The sequence below is a fragment of the Ceratosolen solmsi genome, unplaced genomic scaffold (genome assembly GCF_000503995.2).
Source record: "Ceratosolen solmsi marchali unplaced genomic scaffold, CerSol_1.0 scaffold6, whole genome shotgun sequence".
NCBI lineage: Eukaryota > Metazoa > Arthropoda > Insecta > Hymenoptera > Agaonidae > Ceratosolen > Ceratosolen solmsi.
Window position 1 is genome coordinate 16021164 of NW_011948414.1, and position 21521 is coordinate 16042684.

Below are 21521 nucleotides of genomic sequence, written 5' to 3' on the forward strand. Positions count from 1 at the left end.
ATAAATCTGTATCTCTTCTTATTAATAATTCCCAAGATTTGTCGATAAAAAATATTCGTCTGTATTTTTCTACCATAATCTATAAAATTAAATTATACATTTATTATTTCCTATATATGAGTTATTTTCTAGATACTGTAATATTTATAAATAAACAAAATAAATTCAAAGTCCAATCGAATACATATAATTTTAAATCATATCGTTAAAATTAGAATTTGTTCTCGCAAAAAAGATGTAATTTGACAAAATTACTTAACTTATATATTTTATTATATGAATTTTACACATTTATGAACTATAAATTATAGATATGATTATTGAAGCTATTAATACTTATTGTAAAAAAAAAGTTTGCATAAGTTGTAGGTAGTGTCATCTATTGGGGATACCGTTTAATATCAATAAAACAGTTTCTCGATTGGCAAAATATTCGCATAAAACGACAGATTTCGCAATATATATTCCAATGGTGATGTAAAAAAAAATAATTTTAATTTATATGTAATTTTCATTTTACGGGTTTTAAAAAGATTTCGTTTTATGTAACTAAATATTAATAAAAATCAAGAATGTATATATATATATATATATATATATATAAATAATATATTTCAATTGAAAATTTTATAGTCGATATGAAACACTTTCGAGTCGACTAAAGATATTTTAAACGTTACAAATTTTGCTCAAACTTTGAAAAAATGAAAATATTCGGAACTATATGTCTTGCCAGCCCAAAAATATGTACAATTCAACATAAAAAAATAAAAAACATCAAAAATATAGATTTAAAAACAAACTCATTTACATAATAAAAATCGTAAAAACATTTTTTTACGTTAAATTGCCTTGAGTCGTTAGCTTATTTAATGATTGGAAAATGCATAGAAAATTCTTACGTATAGCAGATTTTAAAGATTTTAAATTTCTTATAAAGTTTATAGTTATAGTAAAGAATTCATTGTTTAATAATAAATTCCATTTAATAAATCCACATCAAAGAACTTATTAAATCTTGTAGCAGATAGACTTTACGATAAATGAAAAATCAATTTCTATAAAATAGAATTAAACGAGCGTATTATGCATTTGTATATTTATTATTTATGGCTTTTGCTGTCTCGTATATAAATAATCACGTATAAATGTGTGATATATTTGTTGCGTACATGCAAGTATAAAGAAAAAAATTGTAAAGAGTATGAAAGTTTACGTGTAAAGTTAAATATTAACAATTATTGGGTAGAGTCAATTAGATTTAGCCATTTTAAATTTTATTAATGTACTGTTTTACCGATCAAGTATTGAGATATTCACCTTATCTGTCATATTATATTCGGTAAAACAATCGCATGCTTAATATATTCTCCCTCTCTCTCTCTCTCTCTCTCTCTCTCTCTCTCTCTCTCTCTCTCTCTCGCACTGCCTTAATAAATACATAAATATAAATAAATAAGTTATATATGTCTGTAGATTTTTAATTTTCTTTGTTATTTTAATGGTTTAATGTTTTCTTTAGAAAGAACAGCTTCTCAAACTAACATAATCTATAACGTAAATTTTTCAAAATAACAATTACAAGTAAATTGTTATAATTTTATAAAGCATACTAAGTATCTGCGTGTACTGAGTTTACTCTATAAATGGCATTATTGCATCGTTGACCTGCATTTTTTGATTTACATCCAAGAGTTGCCTTAGTTTTACGATTTTGCAATTTTGCAATTTAAATAGTATGAGCTACAATAATTTTGGATAATGCAATTGCATAAAATCAATTTCAAATTTCAATTTGTTTAGATCTGCATAATATCCATTTGTCATGTTCTCGAGAAATATATGTAGAAAAAATGTATGTTTACGAGTGAGCTATTTTATAAAATAAAATTGATAAAAATCTGTCTATTATATAATATATTTCTGATTAATTAACTTTTTTTTTTTTTTTTTTTTTTTTTTTTTTTTTTTTTATTAATTCGATTATGTAATATATATATTGATTATTTGGAGAATACATTATATTTGTAGAATATAGGTCGAACGATGGAATTTCATTATTACAGAGCTTACTTTTCATATTTATCATTTTAATCGTAGGGGCTTTAATATAAATAAGAAAAACGAATGTTTGCATAGATGTGCTTACGTGAAATAAAAATTTAATCAAATACAAAAATAATAATACGACTTTTTCTTCAATTTGTCAGAATATATTATGTAAAAGTTGAATTATATGCCGTATGCAAGTTAAAGCCAATAAACAATATAATATTAATATTTATTTGATATTAATTTTATTATTTATTATAATTTATTATTTTAATTTTAAGAGTTATGTTTTAAGTATATTTAATTTCAATGTTAATAAAAATTTATCAAAATACATTATTCGCCTAAATTTACACGTAATACAGAAGATAGTTAGTTCGTCAGTAACGACAAATTCAAATTATTATTATTATAATATTGAATATTATATACAATAGTTATATGAGGAGGATATCGAGGAGGAGGAGGATATCGAGGAGTAATTAAAACGATAAAGCTCGATTAAATAATGTAATTATTGTCTTGAGAAACGAAGGACACGAGGTTGGGCCAAGGCGTCGACGTCTTCTCATGGAAAACTGCTTATCCACCTAATAATGAATTTCGGGATAATAGAACAAGAGAATCTGGTCGATCTTTGGCCCTCCTAAGCGGCTAAAGAGTAATGACAATCGATGCATAAAATTGCAGATGTAAGCTGGTTTTGAAGAATCTCCTCGCAAACAAGCCGGACTCGATATTCCCAAGTCCCCGGGGAGTCGGATCGGAGCGGCGCCGGATTCGTGGCCGTACGAGCCGTCGAGAAAACATGCGTTTGTTGTCGGTATCAATCGGTGAGTCGTCGACAAGGTTAACTCCAGTCTCCAGTTCCCGATCAGTCGTTCGCTCGGACGACTCATCTTTGACGTGCCTCCTCCAGCAGTTCATCGCCTCCTAGCAGATCGTCACAATGGCGCAACTGATAAATATCGCAGCGAGATGCGAGGTACGAATAATATATTCATGCTCGGCAACGCCTCATCATCCTAGATTCTGCCATTTCTCCCACTTTGCTCGGCCATTATTCCGACCCTTACACCATCATCGCTCCAATGTTTCATTAATAGCCGAGCATAGGCCCGTTTTCACGTTTTCACGATTGGCCCAATCGACTAATTCAATTCTCCTCTATTTGCTTGCTCTTATTGCAACTGAAATTAATGTCTAAGATAAATATGGCTAACAGTGCAGACTCTCGCCGTAAGACGATTAAGTTACATAGAGAGCTTGGCTCAGAATATTTTTCATTTTAGCAATAATCCATGCGTTACTCTATGAAATTTTCCCATTAATGTTGACTTTTTTTTTTTTTTTTTTTTCCTTTTTTTTCTTTTTTTTTTCGTTCAACGTGATCGTTGTGAATAATGTGAGCTATCACAGCTGAATTAAATGCGCCTTTTACAGATACACAAGCTACTCTCAATTTTCCAATATATATTCAGCCTTTGAAGAGGGAAAGCCCATTTTAAATTCATCACAGTTTTGTATTGATATTTATTTATTCTACTATATAGGCGCGTATGCCCATAAATCGAAATATATGGGCTCGTAAAAGTTTATCTGGTATAAGTATTATTCAAAATATATATTACGTAGTCTCGATTATTCAGAGAAATATTTTGCTCAGTGAGTATTTAATTTTTATCTAAAGTAGCTTAATAAATTTGTAATGGATAAAACATACGTACGTACGTTTAAGTGGATAAGATTTTTTAGTGTATTGATAAAATTGCCCGAGTACGTTCAACTACTAAATTTCGTTATTTATAATTGTCGAAATGTTAATTATTACATTTGAAGTTGAAAAATTATTGTACAAATTTTGAAAATAATTTTTATAAAGAGAATTTATCGACTTTATACTTATATTCGCGTCATTCAAATATACAAATTGTTTTTACTTTCCAATTTTATTTCAATATCCATTAATGAACTATAATATATTGTATAATTATTATAGAAAAAAGTCACTTAGTCAATGGGTGGTGTCTCACATCTTATTTGAATGCTCTGCATCAACGTCGTATGAAAAAAAAACCAAAAAAAAAAAAAAATAAATAAATAAATAAAATAAAAAACAACAAAACAAAACGATTTTTTCGCTTGAAGTATCACGTAGTTTTTTTTTTTTCACAATAAATATGAATTATTTTTATCTATGGATTTTATATAATTTATTGTTATAATATTTAGAAAATTTATTCCAAAGTTTATGAAAATGACGATTGTATTTGACGGAGGAAAAATAAACATTAAAAAATGTCTTTTGCATTTACTTTGTTGCTTATTCCATAATAAATATATATATATATACATATGAGAGTAAATTTATAACTTATACTTTGATTCTTTATCTAAATTCTATTTGATCAATCTTTCTTTATTTTCAACCTGTTCATTACTACGTAATCATTTCAAATTATCACGTAAAATTGAAGGTGATGAGTGTCACGTATTATTCCGCAAAAAAGAAAAGAAAAAAAAACGGTATCATTTAATATTAATCTAAGCAAAATATTTGAGATTATGGTATGACTTCAGTTTATTCTCATACGCAATAATATTTGCAATATCACGTTGTATTTATAATAATAATTATTTTCTATTGTAGCAGATTCAGGAAAAGAATTCTTTTATATTCTGAATTTTCCGTATTTTTTTATTCTAATACAATATCTTTAAAATATATATTCGATCGTAATTGATAGTATAGACTTTTAATATAACACTATTAATCGAAGAAGCATGATAGATTTTATTTATAGTTTTTCACAGTTAAAAAGCTAAAGAGCCAGCTAAAGTGGCCGTAAAACATAACGATTACGTAATTCTGTTGGCAATATGTACCTATCGATAAATGAATTCGAGTTTGCGTTGAATCCGTTGAATTAAAGATATTGCTAACCGATGTATTTGTTTGTCTACACATTGTGATGTGTGAATTGTGTGAATCAGTGTGAGGAGAAAAAGCTTGTTTCGCTTATGCGGTATATTGGCCGAGCACAAAACATCTGATAGTGTTTATATTCGAATTGTATTTGTGGATAAATCTGCGTTGGAAAGATCATAGGATTGACAATAATCTATTTATGTACAATTAAAATTAGTATACGCGATAATTACAATAACCTACGATTCAATGAAATCATATAATGTTTATTTAGTATTTCGACATTCCAATTTTATATATTTCACTTAATTTAACCTTTAATTATTTTCTTCTGTTTTTCTTTTCAAATATAAAACTTGTATTATGTATTACAATCATCATGCTATAATATTATGCATATTGAGCTAAAAGTTCAAAATCTCAACGTCATTGCTTAATAATACTTAGCAAATAACTCTTATTCGAGTAATTGTTGTTAAAAAAAAAAAAAAAAAAAAAAAAAAAAAAAATGAAAAGACAAGATTAAAATATTTGGAAGCAGTGGAAAATATAAATTTTTAATGAAATCAATATAGATAGTAATTATTAATAATTAATAATTTAAAGGTAAATTAATAATTATTAATTATTTTTCGTATTATTAGGAATGAAAATATTTTCAATTTAAATAGAATAAAAATTATCATTCATGGATTTCAATATTTATTTAGGCTTTCAATCTCTATAGACATTGATAATTTAAAATAGTTTATGAATAAAAAATTTTCTTTTTTTCATAATCAATATCAGTGTGATGTTACAATAATAATGTTTTTCTTTTAATTTTTCTATAAAAATATAATAAAATATAATACAAAGAATTTTGTATTACATATTGTTTGAGAATTATTTAAAATGTCAATTTAATAAAAACTTTTCCAATTTTTATTCTTATTTCATCACTCTAATATATTTTTTAATATATTTTCTTTTTTTTTTTTTTTTTTTTTTTTTTTTTTTTTTTGTTTCTTTTTTTTTTTTAATAGAAAATAGGATTAACAAGGTCATACAGTTCGTCGGTTCCGATTGTCAAAATGTTCATCGATGGACAATTTGTTGGTAAAGTATATGAATATTTCTTTTTTTTTTTTAACATCAACTTTTTATTATAGTTGCATTTTTTTTATCCTCTATTCTAAAAAATAAATTAAATATTAAAATTTTATATTCTTTCTATGCTCTAATGCATATTTATGAAATAAAGTATATATATATATATATATATATGAAATAAAATTTATACCAGATATCGAGAATTTATTCGTTTTATAACAAGAAAATTAAATAATTTATTATTTCGTTTTGCATTTTATTTAATTGTAGTCCAAAAGTGTATCGTAAAAGCAGTAAGCAAAGGAAATGAAGTTTTTTTTTTTTTTTTTTTTTTTTTACTAAATCTACATTTAAGTTTTATCGATCCTGAATTATTCATATATTTTATTTTTTCTTCATCATGTATGGAAATATATTTAAATTAATTAAGAAAAAAGTTTTTTGATTTGCTAATAATAATTTTGCTAAGAAAACAAAGTGTCTTTAGTTAGAGTAAAAATGTATGTATGAATTACATATAATATTGAATATTCTCGTGCGAAAATTTAAATTTTTTTCTACAATATGGTTGATGATAAAAGTTAAACCTTGAAAGCGTCACAATTTATTTTTATTATCTAAATCTTTTTCATACATGGCTTCCAAAATAAAATTGGGCATAAAGCTAAGTTTTGAATATAATTATTATTGATTTATTCACGCTCGTGGGTACAAAATACTGAATAGTAAATATCAACGTACTTGGTATACGCAACGGAAAAGTATGTAAAATAATTTTTAGAGAAACTAATAAGAAAAGAGCATTGTTATATATAATGTTCCAAATAACTTTTACAAATATATGATTTACTTTATTGTATTATCAAATGTAGTTGTTATATTTTACATATGCATTGGTGATACGTCTATTTGAAATTATAATAGAGTAATAAAATGCAATTTAAATATTAATTTAACATATATATGTAGATATTCCATTATTAAACGAACTTCTTTTTTCTGAATAAGATTGTTATATGTGATTGAAATGGTATTTTAGTAAATCGTATTTTAAAGTTTCGAACAATAGTTTGGAACTGGTAACGCGAATGCCCTGTGAATTTGATTTTAGTATAAATTTAAATATTTTTACAAGCAGAATAATTTAAATTCTTTGAGGTACAAAGTTTGTAAATGAAATACAATGTAAATTGAAAAGTTTTTCTTTCGCTGTCAGATTTACAGAGTCTTTCGAACTATAAAATTTATTTATGTTTATAATTTTAAATATTGGATTTCTTCTTTCTCTCATTTCTTTTTGTTAATAAAATTGTTATATGAATCTCGTACTAAAATAGAAGCATTCGACATTGAATGTCGTTGGCAAATAATTATTATACCCATTCTATCATCTATGTTAAATGTAATTAAAATTTTCTCCTATTTATTATACGGCATATGATAAACAATTAACAATTAACAATAGAAGTGTAAAGATTTTTTAAATGAAAAAGTAATGCCGAGTGTCGTATGTATTCGGGCAATGGTAAGAATTACAAGTTACTTCTGCAGTCGAATGTCAGAATTATCGGTGGGTAATCATTAAGTCGTTGATTATAGATTCGAAAAGTACGGAGTACACGGAGGTGCATGATCCAGCAACTAATAAGCTGATATGCTGTACACCAAAGAGCACATTAACTGAAATGGAGGATGCTGTGACTAGTGCTAAGAAAGCCTTCAGTACCTGGCGGCATAGTAGTGTCTTAACGAGACAGACGCTCATGCTCAGGTACCAGGGACTTATACGCGAACATTCGGTCAGCAATTTACAATAATTATTGTAATTTCTCGCCTTGCTTTTATCTCGCTCGTAGCAACTAAATTCTAGCTGTAACTGCATCATTTTATCGGTAGAAAGATCTTGCGGCTAACCTGGTGCAAGAGAATGGAAAGACGATGGCTGACGCTGAAGGAGACGTATTGCGAGGCCTACGTAAGTTTCTTATTATCTCTTTTATAATATTACACAGTCTACACTCGTGCAATTTTTTACGTTAATTATTTCACTTGAAAGATATTATGTACAGTTTGTTATTAAAAATTTGCGCTAGGAAGTTTCCGTTTTCAATTAATTGTACGATCGGATAATTGAAAATGTATGATTAATCGTAACGTAAACTTGAAATATAGAAATGCTCTCTCTAAACTTATGCACGATTATAAACATTCATTATATAATAGACTTTGACTTGAATAAATGAATCTATATATTTTCATAAACGCTTTATAATTTTCATTTTCTACCGCTATCGATTGAAATATGCCCCAAATATTTAGATACTTTAATTTGTAAAAAAAAAAAAAAAAAAAAAAAAAAAAAAAAAAAAAAAAAAAAAAAAGAAAGGTTAAAAAATAATAATCATTTTATTGATTAGTCTCATTTATTTGACATATCGCTGTTGGAAATAATATTTTAAATGAAACTGATCGTTTATTAATAAAGAATAATCGGTGTTGGTATCTACCAAGTCAATAAAAATTTATGCTAATAACTAATAACTTAAATTTTATTAATTACTAATGTATAATGATGAATCGAGCAGAAATTATCGATATGTGTGCTGGTATTCCAAATTTTTTACTGGGTGAGTCTATGAATAATATTGCCACGGACATGGATACGATTTCCTACAAAGTACCACTTGGTGTGACGGGTTCCATCTGTCCCTTCAATTTTCCCGCAATGGTTCCACTCTGGACATTTCCCATCAGTATAGCATGCGGGAACGCCACTATTGTCAAGCCCTCGGAAAGGGTGCCCGGTGCTTCGATGATACTCGCTGACCTCTTCAGCAAAGCTGGCGCACCACCAGGTCTTCTTAACGTCATCCACGGTCAACGCGAGGCCGTTAACTTCATCTGTGATCATCCGGATATCAAAGCTGTATCTTTCGTTGGTTCAGATCAAGCTGTACGTATATTCTCGAGCATATGGTTAAATAATTATTATATTCGTTTCAGTTTTAACTAGTTTATTCCATCATGTTAATGACAATAATGTTGATATAAATATATATAGTAATAGAAGCTTGTAATGTCGAGATAAAGTTTCACTTTCATGAGTTTCGTATTGTTTTAAATACGAATTACTTAAATTTCATACGTTTCGAGATAAACAATTATAAAACCCTACAGTATACGCATTGTGAAATCGCGGTGAGTACATCGAAAATGGATGTAAATGTATTTGTTTAAAGCTCGTGGTAAAAATAAGAATTGACCGGAATATCATTTGGAAATTGAATACGTCACATGATTGAATACGTGATCATTAGGAACGGTCGTGAATACTAAAAAAAAAAAAACAAGCTAACTAAATTAATTAATAATAAAAATATTTCGAAAATTACTTTGTATTACAATTTTATCACTACTTATTTATTTTTATAAATGAATAGATCTTGATGGACTTGGCTAATCTTTGAGAACTTATTAAATCAGATAAGATTTGCTATTTATGGGTAAATCAAATTTACAAATGATTGTACAAAACATAGTTTCTACGTTAATTATGTTGGAGTAAATTAAATCATATATATATATATATATATATATATATATAATTTTCTAAATTATACGAGTCTTCGTGTGTGTGTCGCGTGTGTGTCCATGCGCGCGCGCCCATAAATAATATGTGATTTAAAAGGTACTAATTTTATGTAATGAATGTTTTTATTTTTCTTTAGATTTTCTATTTATTTGAAAATTCATATGATATTTATATTAGAGTAAAAAATGATTGATATTAAAATACATCATTGATATAATTCATCGTGATATAATAAAATTATACGGAGGACGTAGATTAATCATGATTTGTAAAACTTTGGTAAAATTAAGAACGACATATGTCTATGATAAATTAAAAACATTTGAAAATCTATTTATTAAAAATTTTGAATCGTTTATCATTAAAATATAATTATTATTCATTTAATATTATCTATTATAATTCAGATTATAATCAAGAATATAAATTTCTATTATTAGTATGATATTTTTAAATTTATAAATCAAAGTTTGCTTTATATTGATTCAATTGAAATATGTCGAACTACAAATAAAACAGATGTTCCACTCTCTTCCCCCCCCCTCCTCCCCCAAAGAGTGCTGCTCTTAATTTAAACAACTATTTTTACTTAATCGTTTGTTGTAAACTTTTTCTTCTTCTTCTGAGAAATAAGTGAACAATCTATTTTCATGTACATATTGTCAATATTACAATTTTAGGTAACAATGAGTGTGGTAACAATGAAGGTGTTAAAATATCTTTTTCTTCCCAGGGAAAATATATATACGAGAGAAGTAGCGCACGTGGAAAGCGCGTTCAATGCAATAATGGAGCAAAGAACCATTGTATAGTTATGCCCGACGCAAACAAGAACAAAAGTATTTCGCAGATTGTCGGTGCAGCGTTTGGTGCTGCCGGTCAGCGATGCATGGCATTATCAGTCGCCGTTTTCGTCGGCAACTCCAAGCATTGGATTACCGATATTGTAGAAGCTGCTAAACGTCTCAATGTCAACGCTGGTCATGTGCCGAGTGCTGATTTCGGACCCGTTATATCTCCGCAATCAAAAAGTCGAATTTTAGAATTGGTCGAGTCTGGTGTAAATGATGGTGCTGGACTACCGCTCGATGGTCGCGCAATCAAAGTTCCTGGTTACGAGAATGGAAATTTCGTCGGACCTACTGTTATCACGCGAGTCCAGGTGATTCTAATTTTTCACTTTTATTTATATTCGTGGACAGAAAGTTGAGTTGACTTATAATTTATTTATCTTATCGCCAATTTTGTCGGTAAATTTTGTCGGACATATTATATATATTAATTATTTTCAGTTTTATTTGATTAGCGTGAAAAGTCCAAAAAATACACAAGAGAATCAACACAGAATTTTGTTTTTTTTTTTTTTTTTTTTTTTTTTTTTAAGACCTTCATGATTCCATTTCCGCAAACAATTACAACAAATATTTTACCACATATATATTTTATGCTCGATAGTAAAGAAATATATATTACAATTTCTTTCATGAAAAATTAGTATTCCATTCACATTATAAACGATACATCAATAGAATATCTTTAATTTTAATCCACTAACAGTAATTTATATAATTTATGTGCACAATGTAAGGTAGAAATTAACGCTTAAATTCTTATTCGTAGCCTCATATGAGATGTTATAAGGAAGAAATATTTGGACCTGTTTTATTATGCATGGAAGCTGGCTCGTTAGACGAAGCTATACAATTAATAAATAATAATCCATATGGAAATGGAACGGCCATTTTTACAACAAATGGAGCTACTGCAAGACGTTTTACCGAACTCATTGAAGCTGGGCAAATAGGCATTAATGTTCCCATTCCAGTTCCATTACCAATGTTTAGCTTCACTGGAAATAAAAAATCCTTTTTCGGCGATAACAACTTTTATGGCAAATCCGTAAGACTATCATCAATATTCTTAATTTTATTTACGACATAAACATTGTTTCGCACTTATTATAGAATGATTAGTTAAGTAATTTAAACATAGATTAAATAAATTTTTTCTTAAATCTTCTTCTTTAATTGAATAAAAATTTGTTTTATAAATTAATGCAATTTAGTCATAATCATAATGGAAGATTGCGGAAACAGAAGTAAAGTTTTTCAAAGTTTCTAAAAAAATTTTTCATTATTTATCTGTATAACTATTGTTGTTATTTTTTTTTTAGCAAATTACCTTTTTAATACGTATTATTTACAGTCATTATACTATTTCCCTAAAATTCGCTTACATTCGTAATGAGATGTTCTTATTTTCCTAATTAACTCGAAAATATCTTACAATTTAAATTATACTTGTATTAATATATAATTGAAATTTTATTATTAAAATGCCGTATTTTTGTTTATCACATTAGGGAATTAATTTCCATACACAAACAAAAACCATTACGCAACTGTGGCGTGCCGGAGATGCTACTGATATTTCAACTGCAACAACTATGCCAACCATGCAGTAAATGTGTACTGCTGCATTGACAATTGGAAAGTGAAACTTCCTATTTATTTGAAACTTTCGCTACAATCAACATGAAATAATTTAAACAAAAAATTTTCTACCTCATTTGAAGAGATAATTAACAATGCTGGCATTATTAATGTACAAAATTAAAGTTATTAAATGATGAAACAATATCGATTTAAATTTTTTTTACAGAAACAATTCTTATAAATATGTAGATGAAACATAATACAACTTTTAATTTACACATCATGTAATTAAAATATATAAAAAAATTTATTATTATTATTATTATTATATTTTTAATTACAATTATCATGGTATGACAAATGTATAAGATTTACAGAAATAAGAAATTTACAGAAATTGGCCTAACAAAAATGCCATACATATTTATCAAAATAATTAAATGTTATTTCTCATATATCATTGCTACATTACATTGCTTTTCGATTTTTAAATGTAAATTTAATTATATGAGTTTAAAGTGATGTTTAAACTGATGTAGGAATATTTGTTTCATAAAAAAGATTAAATCAATGTTTGAATTTAAATGAAATATTTCAATATACGAATAATATCATATTTTTTAATTTGTTATTCTAAAAATTTCAAATGATTTATTTAGAATATTATCATCGCCTTATTTGAGAATATGCTGAATAATTAATATTGCATCAATATTATTTACTAGATAACATAAGTATATTATCAGGGTAAAAAATTTACTTATCTTAATTTAGCATATATATTATATAAATGCAATTACGTAAAGTTTATATAATTTAAAACATAAATTCATGTTTTAATAAAAATGTCCAAAATTGTAGTTCAGTCTTTCAGAGATTATAGTTACATTTTTAAATTTACCTTTAATTAAACTATTTAATTTGAATAAATTCTGATAAAAAAAAAAAAAAAAAAAAAAAAAAAAAAAAAAAATAGCAACGAAATGATAAAACAAATAGTTGTGTTAATCTAAAATATAAAACATATTAAAACTACTAATTGTTAATTAAATTATAACAGAATTAAAACAACTGCTTATACTATTAAAATTATACATAACAGATGAAAAGTTATAATTATAAGGAAATATACACACACTCTCGCACCACATATACAGATTATAAGAATATATAATAATTGGAAAATTTTTAAATATTTGAATATAAATAGATAAAGTTATTTGAGATAATTTATAATGACTTCAATTCGATTACTACAAAACAACGCGTTAAAATGTTAAAAGTTAATTTTCACGAGTAAATTTATAGTAAATACTGCTTTTGAATATAATAATTTATAATAAAAGAGTTTGTAATAAATTATACGAAATTAATCACTGATGCGATAGAAAATCATTAGATTTTAAATGAGTGTTTTAATGTAACATTTAAAATAACTAAAAATTCTTAATAAAAAATTCATTAAAATAACTATACTGGATTGGAGACTATTTATGTAATATTAATTATGAAATGTAAATATTAGAATTTTAAATAATAAAAATATTAATGAAACAATTCTCGAAATGTAAGTAACATCTCAAATACGGATTATACGAATTTAAGATTTATTCATAAAAATAATTTTTATTATATTTAATTAATAATATTTCTTTTAATTGGAAGAATATACTTCATTCGGCATTTGAAAATTTAATAAGAAATTGTTATCTCTACAATTTGTGTAATAATATTAAAGGATAATAAATATAGTTTTTCTCTAAACTAAAGATTATCGCCTCTATGATAAGCCTTCGGAGTATTAGGGCATTTTATTGACGAATCGCCACTTTATAATTATAATTAATCTGGAATGATATTTGTATATAATTATAATAGAAGTATATCTCTATAATGTTAAAACAAATGCCTTGTCACTATATATATATATATATATTTTTTTTTTTTTTTTTTTTTCAAGAAATTTAACGTTTCTCTAGTGTTCATTATGCAACTATGCATATTTTTTTTCTATTCTCTAAACTAATATTTTTATATTTAGATTATACATCGTGTTGCAAAAGAATATAATGTATCAGTATAACACAATAGCACGTAATAGGGGATAACAATTTATTTATATCTTTGCATCTCATTTATACCGTATATGAACAAATAAGCATATAGTGATTCTACAAAAATCAACTTATTTATCATTTCATTGAAAATTGTGAGAAGTTTAAGATATTTGAAATGAAGATAGATTTACTTCTAAAAGTCTTGGTTTATTCGCTTTTCGTTTTGTAAATATCCTATAACAAAGGCATATTTAAAATTTTAAATAAATATGAGATTTACATATATATATATATGTGTGTGTGTGTGTGCGTGTGTGCGTGCGTGCGTGTGTGTGTGTGTGTGTGTGTGTGTGTTTATTTACTGTTGTATTTATATGTTATAAAAAGTACTGTGCATCTTAACTATATTTTATAACAGTTAAGCCAATTTTCATAAAGTATTCAAATACAAATAATTTCAGATACAAATATTATTTTAGTAAATGAGATCTAATTCTTAATTACAAGTGAAATTATGCAGGTCAATTGGTATATAGAAAAAGTCATTATAATTATTAAAAATTCCTTCATTCATATTTATAAGCTAAGATCTAAAACGTTTGATGTATATTTGTCAAGGTTAGATTTTTAGAGCGCCACTATTCTTCAGAGATAAAAGGAAGTCTTATCAAATTCATCGGTATAGTGTTTATCACATGCTCATTTATTCAATTCATAGATAACCTTTGATGTAAGCAAATAATATATGGATTTTGAATAAAATAAAAATTAAAGCATCGACAAGCCTATTCTAGTAGTTATTGAGCTATACGTTTATCCTACCAAACTACTATTAATTATCATAAAAATACATAATATAGGAAAATATATTGATGAAAAAGAGATTGAAAAGCGATTTTTCTAGAAACGAAAAGAATGTCAATAGTCCGTACAGTTTTTTGTAATTATATTTTCAAATATTAGACAAATTTTTACGGATAATAAATTTTAAAGTATATACAATCTTTGCCTAGGCATTATTAACTACATTAAAACATAATTTTATATAACTTGTTAGTCTTTATTGGGTTTTTATTTAAATAAGTAAAACATATATATCTACATATATTTCAATAGAGTAGCCAATGTACTATGCATGAAAGATTTAAAAGAAAAATAAAGCAATTATATGATAATATGTATTATACAACTATAATGTGTAGTTATTTTTTATCTATTATAGTTATTAATAATAATCGCTATAAAATTACGATGCAATTTGAAAATTTAAAGCAATTTTATTAGATCGTTGGAAAAGTATTCTTTAGGAAAAGAAAAAGAAAAAAAAAAACTAGAAATCTTATATTTTTCTATCCTTCAATTTATATAAAAGCTCGTCCTTACAATTAATTTTTATCAATGTCAATATTATCTTGCAATTGTAATTGCAGAATTGTAGTTATATTTCATTAAAATTCTCATTTGAACTGATATATAATTAATAATATTATGGAAAAATGTATATCTAATTTCATTCAGTGTTCTTATTGTTTTTACGCAAAAGTATACATAAATACTTTAATTATCCTGTACGTTCCTGCATTTTATTCGGTTAAATACTCGAGCATTGGACGTGCAAAGCAATCCATAATAATCAACTCTAACAGGAGGTAAATAATCCATTTAGCTCTATGAGCAGATGAGTATAGAATTCTGATATTTTTTTTTTTTTTTTCAAGAGAATAGTCATAATAGGAATATAATCTTATCTGGTTTTCTCTTTTAAGCAACTACAATTTAGCCATTCGATTAAGTGGGGTGAAGAAATCATTAATATGAAATCATTTCGGGTCAAGAATTTTCATTTCCGGTATACTGCACTTTACATCGACTTTTAATTGCCAGTAGATTGTTGTCTTGAAAATAACATCTGAAATTATTCATTTTAATATTATTTTGTATCTTATTCGGGTATGTTAAAAATTTGTTATTTTAGTAACCGAATTTCAGCCATTCTCAAACTATTAAAATGTTGCTATTTTATTCTTTATTTTTTTACACTTTTTCTGTTCATTAATTTCAATGCACACGAATAATAATAATTCACATATGTGTTGTAGAAATACAATGTGAAATATATTTTCTTTTTATTTTTTTTATTTTTTTTTGTACATTAAAATTAATGATAAACCATCTATCTATTCACGTATTGATATAATTATCTTATTTCGAGTATGAAACAAAATTAATTAAGTGGCAAATAGTTAATATATGCTTGCGTGCGTACAGGCACGTATCCACACGCACGCGCGCACGCATATGCATACATGTGCATTTAAAATGAAAAAAAAAGAAGAAAATAAAAAATCATCGCCGTTTTCAATATCTAAATTTAGTTACTATTTTGAAGTATTTACATGTAATGATAAATTTTTTTCGTTTTCTCAAAGATAAGCAAGCAGAAATAATGTTTAAAGTTTTATAGCAAACGTTGGAGAATTTATCAATTATAATGAAAAGTCCATCTCCAAGGCTTAACGTTGAATTTCCAATAATATCTTTTCAATATTGAAAGACTTATATTTACAAATAAGTTCAGCAAAAATAAAAAAAAAAAAAGCAAAATATGATTGGATGTTGAGTTTTATCACTGAGCCACTATGATACTACGTCACTGCAATACTACGTCACTCATTATGTGTAATATGTATTAAATTGATATTGTTTTTCAATTAGAAATGATTTTAAAGATAAATTATTATGAGAATTTTTTTAACATTATTCCTGAACATGAATGTGCAATCAATTTTCGATTTGCATTGCCGATCCCTAAGTAATTGTTCATTTTAATGTTTATATTATTCTGTAAGTACGTATTATTATATCGTTAGTCTTTGACGTCACGGTAGTAGGAAATTCTTCCGAGTCTACTTTCTTCATCCTTTGGCTCATAATTCTTTGTGTTCCATCGATTTTTATGCTATAGAGCCTCATAGCCTCACGATCTTGTCACACTTTTTGTCTCTCATTTTGCCGCTGAGTAGAAACGGCCTTTGAATAATGTGTTGGCAAAAAAAAAAAAAAAAAAAAAAAAACAAACAAATAAATAAATAAATAAATAAATAAAAATATTCATGAGCAACGATTATTAATAACATGAAATAACGTATAAATGAATAAATTGCAGTTAACATAAGACTGTGAAAAATAATTATTTGATTAAAAGATTTATTATTGCATCTATCGTATACACGATTTATTATATTTTTAATTAATAAACAATTTATTATATTTTTATCTTGAGAAGTCAAGTCTTGGATATTTACTTTTACGAGCATTAACGAGTATATTAAACATTATAAAAACTTTTAATATACATAAGAAATATTTTAACAATATTGAAATTGGTTTCTAAAAACTATAGGGAAATTTGTCGAATGTTTGGAATTAGGAGGAAAAGTTTATTTTTATCTTATATTTCATCATTATAGTTTTATCGATGGACTCACATATGCGTATATCAACATGACGGCTAGGAAAAATCAAAATAGGTTATGAAATAGCCGAGCTCAATTAGAGCAGCGAGTTTGCGTTCACTAGGAGGCAACTAAAGGCAGATACGAGGCAGTAGAGAAGGGATGAAGAATTTAATTTAAAGCCTAGGACGGATGAAGGGAAGGAGCGACTTTTCGAATGGAAAGTGTGATGGAGGGTGGTGACGCGACAGAGACTCTCGGGTTCATTAGCCGGCATCGACGGGCCGAGTCGCTCGTCGCTCGTCGCACGTCGCTCAAAGTAACCGAGTGGCGAAGAAGAGGAGGCCCTTTACCGACGCGACCTCGCCTCGGTCGGCTAAAGCTCCGCGCCCCCTCTCGGCGGCTCCACATCAACTCAACACACGTCAACTCGGGGCGCCGCTCGGTATGTCTCTCCCCCCCACTCCTGCCCCGCGCTCACTCGTTCATTCTCTCTCATTCTCTCATTCTCTCTCTCTCTCTCTCTCTCTCTCTCCCTCCCTCTCCCTCTCCCTCTCCTTCTCCCTCTCGCGTGTCCACCCCTCCCAACCACCCATCCATCCATCCATCCATTCATCCATCCATCCTCCGCCAATCATCATCCCCCTCTCTCTTACCCTTTTATCGTCGCTGTTCCTTTTCTCCCCTCCTCCCGCACCATCCACCTCCCACCTCCCCCGACCATCGCTAGAAGGCGAGCGAGAGTGGCTCCGGCCAGTCGAGCGGCACACTCGTAGCTCCGCTCTTGACGCCGCTCGCGCCCCCGACGACCAAGGGCACGGACCCGCAGCCCCCGTAGTTAGGGGCCAGGACCGTGAGCGCAGCGGAGAGAGGCAACCCGGAGAGACGTTACGGCCCAACCTCGGTAAGTAGGGTCTCTCGCGCTCACCTCCGCGGTTCCGTGACAGGACCGCGCAACTCCCCCAGATACCCGATCATTGACATTCTTCCTTCTCGATGTGTAGCTTGGGGTGAGTGCGTATGCGTGTGAGTGCGCGTGCGCGTGCGGGGTGAGGTGAGATGAGATGAGGTGGGGTGCGGTGCGATGCGGTAAGGTGAGGTGAGGTGAGGTGAGGTGAGGTGAGGCGAGGTGAGGCGAGGTTTGGCGAGGTGAGGCGAGGCAAGGTGTGGTGTGGTGTGGTGTGGTGTGGTGTGGTGTGGTGTGGTGTGGTGTGGTGTGGTGTGGTGTGGTGTGGTGTGGTGAGGTGTCGTGGGGTGTCGTGGGGTGTCGTGGGGTGTCGTGGGGTGCGGTGAGGTGAGATGAGGTGAGATGAGGTGAGGTGAGGTGAGGTGTGGTTATGGTTATAGTTGTGGTTATGGTTGTGGTTATGGTTGTGGTTATGGTTGTGGTTATGGTTGTGGTTATGGTTGTGGTTATGGTGTGTAACGAGGTGGGGGGGGGGGGGGTTGGATGGGTGAGTTGGTGGTGGTGGGGGGATTTGAGATTACGTAAACCGGCCCTTGTGGTTGCGACCCTCGAGTCATCGGCATCCCCTTCGCGCCCCATTCATTCTTCATTTTCCTTCCCATGTCTGCTGGACGCACTCGACTCACGGTACTCTCCTCTCTGCTCTCACTGCTCTCTCTCTCTCTCTCTCTCTCACTGCTTCTCTCTCTCTCTGTCTCTCTCTCTCTCTCTCACTGCTCTCTCTCTCTATTTTTTTTTCTATCCCTCTCTCTTCGTGGCTGGCTATCTCGCTTATCTTGCCCTTGGCGTCTTAGCGAGCGTGGGCAATCGACTTCTCTTCCTCGGCCTTGACTGGCTGCCAAAACTTTTCCTTTACAGAACTCTTTATCGTGTGCCTTCGAGCAGGCCTCGAGAACGTAACACGCGGGCTCGTGTGTCATCGGCGGCTCTTAACTAATTAGTCGTTGTACAGCAGCTACTTGTTTTCGAAAGCTCAATCGCAATCGAGCGACGGACGCACTTACCTTGCTTCGTCGAATTTCTGCTGCCCGAGACTCGTGTATTATTGTCGCGAAGTATCAGCGGATTCAACGTCCCGCTCGCCCTCGTTATTGTATATATTTCTCCAACGCTCGTTCAAGTATCCTTTAAAAATTTATTTTTCTTTTCTTTTCTTCTCTTTTCATTCTTTATTTATTTATTTATTTATTTATTTTATGTTTTTTTGTTTTTGAAATTCCCACCACCGTCTAATCGTATGATATATCGTTTGATATATTTGCATACGTTAACACACGCACGCACGCACGCACGCACGCACGCACGCACGCACGCACGCACGCACGCACAAAAATAAAAGGCACACATTCCTCCATAAATCTGCGATTCACGATACATCGACTTAAAGATAATTAATTATGCTTTATTATACCCTTTAAACGATTAAATGTCATTATACCTGCATATTATAATATTCGTATTTCATTTAATTTTAATGATATGATTACGATATCGTAACTATGTTATATTTTATTAATTTCAGGAGAAAACTGCTGATTTAGTCTTACTAATATTATAATTCAACGAATTATTAGACGAAAATCTGAAATTCCAACTCGAACGTTATTCTTCTTTTTGTTTCGTTAAAATATAATTAACATCATCATTAATGTTTAAGCGTTGAATTTATTTAATCAATTGTATTGAGAAAAATTAACGAAATGCTGCATAAAAGTATTATTATTATTATTATTATTATTATTATTATTATTATTATTATTATTATTATTATTATTATTATTATTATTATTATTATTATTCTCTGTCATATTGCATTAATACAATTTAATTTATTAAAACTTTGAAGTTTTGTTTATGCTAATGAAGAGTTAAAGTCAACTTGGATGTTTGGTTAAGTTATGTTTTATGTTTTAAGCGCATAAGTAATAGTTTATTCGAATTAAGCAGTACGAGTTGCGTGATATATTTTTTGGTTTCTTTTTTTTTCCTTTTTTTTTTCTTTATTTATTTATTTATTTATTTAATTATTTATTTATTTTTATTTTTTTTTTTATTGTACATAAATTTAAACTGACGATTAAGTATTAAAATTAATTATTCATTTTACATTGTACATTTGACTTACTTTACGATAAAATATCCAATTGTCAATATTGTGACTTTACTGGGAAACTGGGAAATGTTTAATGGCTTCATTATATCCCATTATAGTATGCACATATATGAATTATGAAAGGCATGTGTGCGCTTTTCGAAACTATTGGTTTATTCCGATTCGAGTGCCTTATTGTTGCACATTTCTTAATTATTATCATCCTTTTATGTTTGTTACTTTATGCGATTTAACGCATTGATTATCGGTTGCTTACAACTTTACTCCTTCAAACTTAATCGATATGCGTTTCATTTTTTGGTTTTTTTTTTTTGGTTTTTTTTTTTTTTTTTTTTTTTTTGTCATTGAGGAGGAACACTTTGGGTAGAAAAATCTTTTATTTCCATTTAATAATATTTGTCTCTGACTGTCGGAGATAATTTATCACTTAAAATCAATTACCCAATGAGCTTATAATTGTAAATTTACGCTTTCGTTTTGCAATACACTTCATGAGCGTTTCATTTATTAGAGTTTAAAAAAATTCATCAAGTTCTTATGAGAATAAAGTAAAAATAAAAATGAAATACACAAGGCAAATTATAAGAAAACAACGTTAACGAAGAATGAATTAGTGAACTCTTCCAGTACATCTAATTAGTTAGAATCAAATTTTTAAATATCAATACGTAAGAGTTTTTCATTAATATAATTAAAGTTTATAATGAGTTTTTCTTTTAATTTTTATAATTGTAATTGAATATTAAATATTATAAGCCGCGATTATTTCATTACTTTTTATTTATATTGTGCAATTTTTTTTTATTATTCTTTGTACCATTCGATTCCT

At 28.7% G+C, this 21521-nt stretch overlaps 1 protein-coding gene across 1 annotated transcript; it reads left to right on the plus strand.

The window, feature by feature from the left end:
* Nucleotides 1-2840: 2840 nt before the first annotated feature.
* LOC105368271 (probable methylmalonate-semialdehyde dehydrogenase [acylating], mitochondrial) lies at nt 2841-12291 on the plus strand. Its single transcript, XM_011507251.1, has 8 exons — nt 2841-3037; nt 6007-6079; nt 7673-7872; nt 7970-8048; nt 8659-9026; nt 10399-10827; nt 11286-11564; nt 12028-12291. The coding sequence occupies exons 1-8, from the start codon at nt 3002-3004 to the stop codon at nt 12127-12129; spliced, it is 1566 nt and encodes a 521-aa protein (XP_011505553.1). The 5' UTR covers nt 2841-3001; the 3' UTR covers nt 12130-12291.
* Nucleotides 12292-21521: the final 9230 nt, after the last annotated feature.

Bases quoted from the DNA above. Each gene is read 5' to 3' on its own strand.
- LOC105368271 (XM_011507251.1), top strand. From the start codon at position 3,002: ATGGCGCAACTGATAAATATCGCAGCGAGATGCGAG. The intron at 7,873-7,969 runs GTCAGCAATTTA...TTTTATCGGTAG, and splicing joins GACTTATACGCGAACATTCG to AAAGATCTTGCGGCTAACCT. The intron at 11,565-12,027 runs GTAAGACTATCA...TTATCACATTAG, and splicing joins ACAACTTTTATGGCAAATCC to GGAATTAATTTCCATACACA.